This window comes from Antedon bifida, chromosome 4 (assembly GCF_963402885.1).
Source record: "Antedon bifida chromosome 4, ecAntBifi1.1, whole genome shotgun sequence".
In the NCBI taxonomy this organism is placed as follows: domain Eukaryota; kingdom Metazoa; phylum Echinodermata; class Crinoidea; order Comatulida; family Antedonidae; genus Antedon; species Antedon bifida.
The window spans coordinates 10,845,502-10,857,159 of NC_136229.1; the positions used below are offsets into that span (position 1 = coordinate 10,845,502).

The 11,658-nt window shown below is 33.7% G+C and overlaps 1 protein-coding gene across 1 annotated transcript; it reads right to left on the reverse strand.

The window, feature by feature from the left end:
• Positions 1-2,665, reverse strand: LOC144839184 (uncharacterized). Its single transcript, XM_078694498.1, has 4 exons — positions 2,620-2,665; positions 2,200-2,358; positions 190-1,890; positions 1-79 (listed from the first exon to the last, which is right to left on the reverse strand). Exons 1-4 carry the CDS (start codon positions 2,663-2,665, stop codon positions 15-17), a joined length of 1,971 nt encoding a protein of 656 aa, XP_078550624.1. The 3' UTR covers positions 1-14.
• Between the last annotated feature and the right edge of the window lie 8,993 nt (positions 2,666-11,658).

The following is an 11,658-nucleotide window of genomic DNA, read 5'->3' on the forward strand; positions in this document are numbered from 1 at the left end:
TCATTATCATCGATTTAAAGAAGAAGTGCTCCACTCTCTTGACGACAACAGTCTGTTTTAAGTTTCTTAAAAAAATCCACTGAAAATTAGAGAAAACAAATAATGTAATAATAATTTATAAGCAGTTGGCTAAATTTGGTGGTTTGATATTCCTACATTTGCATTATAGGCCTTCAATAAATATCTTACCAATTACGACCAGCATGATAGAAACATTCAGTATAATTAGAATAACTGGAGTTATCTTGTGAAGTAAACCAATGACGTCATCTTCATTGAAACTCTGATCCAAGTTTACAATTGCACCAACAGATAGATTGACTACGATAAAGACAAGAGTCAACAATTGGAATCTCTGCTCTGACTTCTCTTTCATTGGTTGAAGGTACAAATGCAATACAATAAATATGACAGTGAAAAATAGAGAGTATGACAAACTTGAGGACACGTCATCTTTTAAGTTTGCAATGAGTGCCAACAGAGCCTTGTTGTACAGATCAAATGATTCCCAAAACCAAAATGTGTGCTTGTATTGTCCACAAAAGAATCGCACACCCATCATCCATTCTCGATCTTGGTTTTCCTCGTGTTGATCAAAACGTACATGTTTATTGTATATCATAAAAACTATGACCAATGGGAAGCCGATGATGTATGTTAAAGCAACGTAAACAAGTGTTTTGTTAGTTTGATAGGTAGATCCACCATTTTGGTCCATATCAATTGAGTAGTCGGATGTTAGTACTGTTTTATTGATCTTTCCGTCTGCTGTGACGTTAAATACACGAATTGACCACGGCCCCACTGCTAATATCTCAGAACATGTATTTGCGTACGTAAGGTAAAAAAGCAGCATAGATATAGCAATACATCTATTACGTATGCAGCTCCCAGTTGTTGCTCCATGGAAATTACTCCAGATGTAGCAAATGAGGTGAATTGTAGACATGACAATCACTATAACAAGTGGTGTCGCTATAGCGATGCGAAGCGAGGAATACGCGTTCCATGATTCTTGTAAACATCTTGGACTTAACATATTGATGTATCTTATGACGTCAAAATATTGAATTATTTGGCCAGCATACTCAAAGTTTTTAGGCCAATGAATTTCGGTTACTTCTGATAGAATGCCTAAGACCTGATAAAAATTAATAGCAATTTTTAAATAGGTCACAAATGAATCTAGGTTGGTTTGTCTTTGATCCGCATTTCTTTGCTGTATTCTCCATATAAGTATAATTACTCCAAGTATTGCAAAGGCAACACCAACAAATACGATTACCGTAACAGCTGGCCCTTGACATTTATGGCATGTGTTAAAGAGCTCATAATGTCCATTCGAACATGCTGCGCAAAGCCAACCAGTGTATCCTTCGGCACAGGTGTCATTCAATTTGCTTCCAATATTACAACTTTTTTCTCCCAATGGACACATATATACTTTTGGTAACGGACCTTTGTAAACAGCATCTTTTAGTTCATTTGGGTTGTTAATGGGAAACTTGTTGTTTTGTAATCTAGTTATAAATGTTATGTATTCTGACAAATAAGGGGTTTTATTTTGTTCTTCAACTATAGTACAATTATCTTTGAACTCCCATGACCACCAGTAACCTTTTGTTAGATTCTGATATCCTCCTTTACAGTTTACTCCTTCTGGGCAGGGCAAGCATGGACCAAATCGATCAGTTCTATAGAAATTGTCAAGGCAATAGCAAGCATTTAGATTGGCAAAAGTATTGGTTTTAGTTCCAGATGGGCACGTCTGACAACCTGCAATGGACGCCGCTCCTGCATGATTCGAGAAACTTCCAATCGGACATTGTTTACATGATTCTCTAAAATCTCCATGTTCATTAACTCCTCGTCTGTCTTGATAGAAACCACCTGTAGCAAATAATTAGTCTAAGTACCAGTATTTGTATTTATAGATAATGTATACAAATGTGTATAGTTGGATTTTCTACACGTTCGTAGAAATTATGTAGAACAACGAATAAATTATTAATCTCGTTTTTGTTTTCATGTTTTAGGGGACAATACATCTTTAAATAAATTATACTAGAAATTCATGTATATAATTGTTTTGATTTTGATTGGTTAATAATATGTATTCTTATTCTCGAAATGGCAATTCGTATCAGTTTTATACTGGATAATTAAAATGCAAACAATGATAATAGATTAATTCGTTACCTGGTGGGCACTTTTGGCATTTTGAATTACCAAAATGTTGATATGTTCCTTCCTCACATGGGCTGCATATTGCAGTGGTGGAATTACATGTTAAACCATTACGTCTACCAATATTCCATAATGCATTATGTCCAATGTTGATGTTAATCTCTGTGCCTCCTGTAACACAAACACTAGAAAAAACAGTTATTCAGATAAGTGTTTTTTGTGTATTTTTTTTATGATGTTAATGAGAGAAATGTCAGAAAAAACGTTACATTTTGTCGAGTAGACGTAATTCACCATTGTGTACGGTAAGGTTAGAACACAAAACAGTATTGCTTGCATAACAGTAGTTAACATTTAAAAAATCACATAGCACTTCAGCAACCAAATGTAATCGGTACTACAAATATGTGTTTATAAAAATAAAATATTTACCTATTAATGTATTTCCCAATGTTTGAAGGAATTGTTCGTAATCCATCACAATTAAGATATCTGAAGTAGAGATACGTTTATGATGGTGCAGTATAATGTGTTTGTTATAGTAATGAATATAAAAATATTAAGATAAAGAAAATTAAATATTCAATAAACAAGAATAAACACTGAAAACGATGACGAAGCGTTTTAGTTATATTGATGAGTAGGATATTGATAATAAAAGTAATAATGTAAGTAACTTATTTATTAATATATTCAGAAAGAATACATTACAAACAAAATCTTTAAAAAAGGAAAGGAGAAGAAAGGAATTAGAGAAGGAAAAGAACAAGGCCATATAGATGGCTGCAGTCGCGTACTCAAGTTATTGTTTACAGACCAACCGACCGACCAACTGACCGACCAACCGACCGAAATTGCTGAAAATGTTGAAAAAACATTTTTATTTTTTTAATTTACACGTGCGTAGTCTTCTCGTATAACGTAATTTCGAGTTGAAAAAGTGAATCAAATATAAAAAATCAAATAAAGAAAGGTTGTAAAACAGAAATCGGGCAAAAAGAGTGCATATTACGCGAAGTGCGCGTGCAAAAATCTGCGCACTCATGGCAATTTTTTAAACGTTTAAAATTGCCTGAAACGTCTTATTTCATTGAAAAAAATGTTGAAAATTGTAAGCGCGCGTACGCATGCGTTACATGCGCTATACACGTAATTGTATTGCCATATGATGATTTATACCCTGAAATTTATTTAATTGTAATACATGCTTGTGAAGATATGATTACAAACGTGATTTCATTAAATCGTGCGTAGACCGCGTAATTTTTGATTGCGCGCCGTGAAAACATAACCACATCGATTCCTGGCCATAAGGAATATACAGTAAAAAATTTACTTAGCTAGATGAAACTGATATCAAGACAAGGCCATATACAAGTTAGTGTTTATTGACCGACCGACTGACCGACATAGTGAGCTGCACGCGACTAAAAAGGAAGATGGAAATAGGAAAGATAGAAAGACAGAAGATGCTGACTGTGTGTAATCAAATAAATGTATTTTTAAATACGTACATTGTTCCGTTCTCTATCATATGTTTCAGAGCATTATCCTCAATTTGTTCTAACTCATTGTCAAATATATATCTTTAAAATAAAAACGTTATTACATGCTTACTGTTTGTTTAATTACACTTAGCATGATATAATTTGGTTCGCAACAATGAATAAATTTAGAAAAATATTTTTTTTTAATAATAATAATATAATTATATTTGTTTCGTTTTAGTTTTAATTTGTAATGGACAAACACAAATCTCACATGTATTCTAGTGTTATTCCATTGGTGTAAAATGCATCTTGCGTAATTTTTCTAATTCCATTATCATAAAGAAATCTGCAAAACAAAAAATCAACGGTATACTGTTTGTATTTTGTAATGTAATGATATAGAATTATAATTTAAGAATTAACCTTTGTATCACAATTCAATTGAGTTCACCAATTTGCCCAGAAACGTCCAGTGAAGAAATTGACCAGATGTATTTTATGACCATTAGGACCAATTAGTTCACCTCACACTTTGCCTAACCTTTTGAAATTTCCCATCGAAAACTATTATAGATGTATAATCTTTATTTATGCTAATGAAGCCGATATACCTTCAAGTTTTAGAACAGCCCAGACACAACTCACTTCTGGAGGCTATGGGGGATCTAGTCGGGGAGCACGGGTACTTTGTCGGGGAATATAATATACAGTAAGAATCGTTCGCGTTCACTTCGTAGCTTCAGCGCCTAGAAAACCGCGACCTTCCGTAAGTACGCCAGAGGGCTATTATGCACTTTATATGCATTCGTTATTGCCAGCGATCAACTACGGTACTAAACAATAGCTAGGTACGCACTTGTCTGGCGGTATCCCTTTGTACGAATCGTTCAACGTTGGGTCCAGACGCGAGATATCATGTTCAATCCCGGGACCAAAATGTGTACTGTAGTTATAGTCAGGTTCCTCATGTATGAAAATAGGGGTTCCGTAGGATTTTAATGCCCAAAATGAGATTTCACTTGATTTCACTTGATTATGGTGCTAGGATACCAAAATGCTAGGTAACAAATTTTCATGATCCCGTAACCATGGTAACTGACCCAAATTCAAAATGGCGACCAAATGGCCATATCTCCATAACCCTTGGGTCTAATGACAAGATATTGGTATCAAAATACTCGGATTATATATATTTATATTCGTTGTAATAGAACATTTTTACTAAATACAACCGGAAATGCTATTTTTCTGTACTATTGACCCTTGACCTTGACTCGTACTGTATCTTAAAAACGGCTGGTCATAGAAATTTAAAAATTGTCTCAAATTGCTCAGACCTTATATATTTATATTTATTGTAATGCAATATTTTTTTTAAAAAATGTCCGGAAGCAAAGTTATTGACCTTTGACATAGAGAATAGCTTACAAGGATTTTTATTCAGTAGTCTCTGGTCATATCTCCATAACCCTTTGGTCTATTGAAAAGATATTGATATCAAAATACTCGGAATAAATATATTTATATTCGTTATAATAGACCATTTTGACTAAATGTAACCGGAAATGCTATTTTCTTTACTAGTGACCCTTAAATCGCACTGTGTATAAAAAACGGCTGGTCATGGAAATTTAAAAATGGTCTCAAATTGCTCAGACCATACATATTTACAACAACCTCCAGGTCACTAGCTGGCGTTCACTAGGATAATTATGTTATGCATTCAGTTCTTTTATAAACTCACATTTTCAAATATTGTTTTTAATTGCCACTTTGAGCCTCTATAAACGTATTAATTGAAGATTTCTGATTTGGCTAAAAGTAGTAAATGTCAGAATGAGATTTGATGGTAATTATAACCTATATTATTAGGAAGGTATCTTGCAGATTTGTTTTGCCCATGATATTTATATGCTCGTCTTATTGCCATCTAACACAAATGAACCAGCTTGGTTTGATGTAGATGACCCAATAACAGTGAATGAAAGATTGTAATTAATTTGAATGTAAAGAAAAAAAAAATCTGTATTTAAATAGTGCTCTTTTCCCGGATCAGGCTCTAGAACAGAAGGAAAACAGTTAAAATGGGTTGATGGTCTTGTTGGCATTACTTTTGTTTAAATATATATTGTTCATTGAAATCAATTTTGTATATGAAAGGAGAAAATAAATGTTGCTTTGAATTGAATTGAATTGAATTGACTTAAGATGAGGAAATCGAACTAGATATCCCATCGAACTCACTCTTCAACACAAAACACATACCGGTAAATCCTTCAAGATTTCATCAAAATACATTCATAACAAAATAAACACCTTTTTTAACATTGTCTTAATAATTTCAAAAGAAGTCAATAAATATATTTTAAACAGAGATAATAAAAAAATGAGTTGTCAAGCTTTTTGAAGTTTGTGAGCAAAGTTTGGTTGTGGACTCCCTGAAAAGAAAATGAAACTAAAAACATGTATTAGCTTTAAGGAGATAAAATCATAAGATGCTGTAAACATCAAAAACCTCTTGGTCACTTTTAACAATCTCACTCCATAAATTGGTTCCTTGGCTTGGCGATATGACTCACAAAATGGCAGTCAATGTTAGCATTGAAAGATTGCTTCTCATATCTCGAAACATCTAAGAAGAAGAACCAAGCAACGTCTAACCACGTAATAATGTATGGCCGACAGCAGCAACGTATGAGAAACCTCCATTATATGAAAATGTTTCAAGAAGAACAAGCATTAAAGGTACAAAAGTTGAAGAATCAACCACTCTCACTCCTTGACTGTCTTAACGAGGATGCTGACACAATAAATGCATGGTATTGATGTAATTAAAGATGTTTTAATCCAATTTTGGATCTCCAGTTTCTTATCAGGAAAAATGTAAAAGTATAGCAATTAACATTTCAGGAAGAATCAATTTGACTACGTCATTTTAGTGAAGTGGATGGGAGGAAAATGAATACAGTGCAATGAATTTCTGCTGTAAATTTTACTATTGTCACATAGATAAATGTGTTTACTTACACTATAAAGTATATAGGCCTACTATTTATAAAATATATAAAAACTAAATATGTGAATTAGAAATTAAATATTCGAATGATAAAGTATATACTATTTATAAAATATATAAAAACTAAATATGTGAATTAGAAATTAAATATTCGAATGATAATAATACGTATAAACTCATTTTTTAATCCCTACCACAAACAATTGCCGATACATGCTCACATAGATAAATGCTTATACATAAAGTTGATGTTTATTAGGTCAATTGTCAATAACTTTACTTCCGGTCATTTTCTAACAAAATGTTACATTAAAATAAATATAAATATGTATGGTCTGAGCAATTTGAGACTATTTTTAAATTTCTATAATCAGCCGTTTTTTAGATACAGTGCGAGTCAAGGTCAAGGGTCAATAGTGCAGAAAAATAGCATTTCCGGTTACATTTAGTAAAAATATTCTATTACATCGAATATAAATATATTGATTCCGTGTATTTTGATACCAATATCTTGTCAATAGACCAAAGGGTTATGGAGATATGACCAGAGACTACTGAATAAAAATCCTTGTAAGCTATTCTCTATGTCAAAGGTCAATAACTTTGCTTCCGGACATTTTTTAACAAAATATTGCATTACAATAAATATAAATATATAAGGTCTGAGCAATTTGAGACCTTTTTTAAATGTCTATGACCAGCCTTTTTTAAGATACAGTACGAGTCAAGGTGAAGGGTCAATAGTACAGAAAAATAGTATTTCCGGTTGCATTTAGTAAAAATGTTCTATTACAACGAATATAAATATATATATTCCGAGTATTTTGATACCAATATCTTGTCAATAGACCAAAGGGTTATGGAGATATGGCCATTTGGTCGCCATTTTGAATTTGGGACTGTTACCATGGTTACGGGATCGTGAACATTTGTTAACTAGCATTTTTGGTATCCTAGCACCATAATAAAGTGAAATCAAGTGAAATCTCACTTTGGGCATTAAAATCCTACGGAAATACACGAGGACCCTGACTATTACTTTCCAGGCGAAGTTTACCGACGGTTACGTCGTGTACTGTGTGTCGACGTACGCTACACTACAGCAACAACGAATTATGTTAATTGTTCGTATGTTCACCAATTTTTTAATTTACAAGTAACCCTCTGTACCGTGGGGCACCTAAAATAAATATTTTATACATTACTAAACAAAATTCTTTATCAAATATCCTGATTGTTAGTCAACACAGGTACACTAGAACACTTCGTATTTTTGCGATCCCGTAAGTTTAACCCGAATTTGTAGTTTAGTTTGGCCAGGCCTATAGCAGCTACGATCACAGGCTTTTCACTACGCAGTCCAAACATGGACACGGCCAAATAAGGCAACCGTATTACTGTATTAGGTTACGCTTTTCAAAGTACGGGGCGTCGGATACCATCGGAATAAATTGTGTGCTGAACGTATTATTAAGACAGTGTCGAATATTTTGTTGCCAGAAATGTTCAAATCAACCTTACTAGGCGTGTGTCTATATTTACTAGGCCTACTCATACTACACTCCAACAACTATATCAACTATATAAATACATCATCGGACAAATATGCTATATGCTATATCACTAACGCTACCGGCTGTAGATATTCTCTACTACCAGATCTACAAGAAAGGTCATTATTCATTTCTTATTCGGCGAGAGGGATCAGGAGAAAGTTTGGCTGTCCTTGTACATATTACAGAAACGCGGATGCCACATTTAATACGCTGTTACTCTCTGGTGATATACATACAAATCCAGGGCCAGTAAAAAATCCTTGTAGCATTTGTGAAAAAGCTGTGGCCAAAAATCACCGTTCTGTTCAATGCAATGATTGCACGATGGCCTGCCACATTAAATGTGGACAAATATCGCCGAAGACCTACAAGGTAGGCAGGTTACAAAATAATTTCAAATATTGGACATTAATTACCAGGATTTGACGTTTTTGAATTAAATAAACCGGACCAAGGTTTCAAATTAGATGACAATGTTAAAAACTTCGACGATACTGAAAATGGAATCGATTTTAAAAGTTTGGAACGAAAGGGTCTGAAATGCCTACACCTGAATGTCAGATCTCTTATCCCTAAACTTTCGGAAATTCGTGAACTCGTCAAAAAATGCAACCCATCAGTTTTCTGCGTTACAGAATCGTGGCTCAACAACTCAGTCACTGACAGAGAAATCAGCATCAACAACTACTCCATAATACGCAGAGACAGAAGAGAAAACACATTTGGTGGTGTTTGCATCTACATTAAAAGTGATCTTGCCTTCAAGGAATTGGATCAACTGAACTGTGATGAACTTGAAGCTGCATAGATAGAAATATTTTAGCCTAAATCAAAATCAATTGTTCTTGGTTGTGTGTACCGTCCTCCAAAATATAACAATATTGATTTTATACATCAATTTGACAGTACCGTCAGTAAGATAGATCATCAGAAATAAGTTATAATACTCGGTGACTTTAATATAAACTTGCAGGACAAGTCGTCTTATCCGGTAAAAAAGTTTTGCGAATGTCTTGATCTTCACAGTTTTGAACAATTGATAAATGAACCAACTCGTATTACTGAACGCAGCTCTACTCTAATTGACCATGTACTTACCAACAAACCTACTAACATAATTGAATCTGGAATTGTTCCTATAGGTCTGAGCGATCATTCTCTAACATACTGTATTAGAAAGATTGTACAAAATACATATGATAGTCATAATACAGTAGTTTTAAGATCATTAAAGTCATACAGTAAAGATTCTTTTAATGATATACTATCTAATGTCGATTGGACACCAGTACATACAAGTACCGATTTAAATATTGCCTGGTCATATTTTAAGAATCTATTTATAAGTGCTATTGATAAAATCGCACCCTCCAGGAAAGTACGTATTAAACAACGGACTCAACCTTGGATGAATGTTGATATTTTGGAGAAGATCCACCTTAGAGATAAGTTTCTTGGGCTCTTTAGGAAACATAAGCAGAGAACGGATTACTATGATGAATATAAGAGCCTCAGAAATAGTGTTCAGAGGGACATAAAGAATGCCAAAGCGGATTATTTTAACACCCAGATTGAAGAAAACATTAATAAAAACAACTCCAAATGCCTCTGGAATACATTGGAGAAACTTGGATATAGTTCTAAGAAAACTACTAATGGAATTACTGTACTGGAGATAAACGGAAATGTATGTCATGATTCTAAGACTGTTGCTTCCAAGTTCAACAATTTCTTTACTTCCGTGGCTTCTTCTTTAGCATCCCAACTCCCAATATTTGGCAATTATTCAATTGCTTCCGAAAAATGTCAAGACTTTCAACATAAGTTTTATAAGACAGCCTCCTCTAAATTTGTTCTTTCCATGGTTGATGATGAATTCGTTGAGAAGGAACTGCAAAGTCTTAATCCTAACAAAGGAATAGGTTTTGACGGTATATCAGCACGATTTTTAAAAGACGCCGTTTCTCAAATAACTGGGCCAATCAAACACATCATTAACCTTTTAATTACTTCTAACATTTATCCAGAAGAATTCAAAATTGCCAGGGTAAAGCCCCTTTATAAGAAAGGGAACCGTCTTGATGTAAATAATTACCGGCCTGTCAGCGTTTTAAATATTGTTTCAAAAGTTCTAGAACATTCTATTTATGTTCAATTTAAAAGATACTTGAACGACAACAACCTTCTTAACGTTAACCAATCTGGATTTCGCGCTGGTCATTCTACCGACACTTGTTTAATTGACCTTATTGATTGTATAAAAGAGAACACATCTAGAGGTCTTTACACTGGTATGGTGTTGTTAGATATACGCAAGGCGTTCGATTCGGTTGACCACGCTATACTTAATGGAAAGTTATCTGCAATAGGTGTCGACAAAACAGACTGGTTTTCCTCATACCTTTCCGGAAGGAAACAGTATGTTGAAATCAACCGCGAAGACATTATGCATGGTGTCCCACAAGGAAGTATTTTGGGGCCACTGCTTTTTTTGGTATATATTAATGATATGGCAATTAGTATTAATTCACTGTGTACTTTACGCCAATATGCTAATGATAGTGCCATTACATTTTCTCACTCTGATCCAAAGGTAATCGAAGAGGTTCTAAGTAAAAACATATCGTCATGTTACGAATGGCTGGCAGATAATAGGTTATCCTTGCATGTTGGAAAGACAGAAGCAATACTATTTGGATCAAAAAGAAAAGTTAAACATGTTGAATCATTTAAGATAATTTGTAAAGGTCAAGTGATTGAACGTAAACCAAGTGTAAACTATTTAGGAATTGTAATTGATCATAATGTCACTGGGAACAACTTTGCTCAATCAGTCTATAAAAAGGCTAATTCCCGTATAAAATATCTTTGGCGTCAATCCCCTTTTATCAACAAACAGTCACGAAAACTGTTAGGTATGGCGCTGGTACAGCCCTTACTAGATTATGCCTCACCAGCTTGGTTTCATGGAGTTAACAAAAATGTTAAACACAAATTACAAACTACCCAAAATAAACTAGTAAGATTTATTGCAAAGTTGGAACCCAGAGCCCATATTGGCTACTCTGAACTCACTACACTTGGTATACTTAATATAGAAAATCGTGTAAAATATCTGTGTCTTAGGCATGTTTTCAATATCTTTAATAAAACGTGTCCGGATTATTTAAGCTCACACTTCACACGTATTAGTGATACGCATGGATACAATACAAGGCACAGTAACACAAATTTTAGAGTTCCTCATGGTAATGTACATAATACATTTTATTACAATAGTATAAAATATATCTGAAAGAATACCTGTGTAACATTTTTGTACAGTATTTTGTATATTTTTAACTTTAGGCAATTGTATTAGGTGCAATTAAACGTTTAAACATTGCAATATTTTAACTACATTTTAAAT

What these genes read in the sequence shown, in the direction of transcription:
- LOC144839184 (XM_078694498.1), bottom strand. Translation starts at nt 2,665, where the DNA reads ATGGATTACGAACAATTCCTTCAAACATTGGGAAATACATTAATAG. An exon ending in ATTGGGAAATACATTAATAG is followed by an intron (nt 2,359 to 2,619) that starts GTAAATATTTTA and finishes TTTGTGTTACAG; the next exon opens with GAGGCACAGAGATTAACATC. An exon ending in TATCATGCTGGTCGTAATTG is followed by an intron (nt 80 to 189) that starts GTAAGATATTTA and finishes TCTAATTTTCAG; the next exon opens with TGGATTTTTTTAAGAAACTT.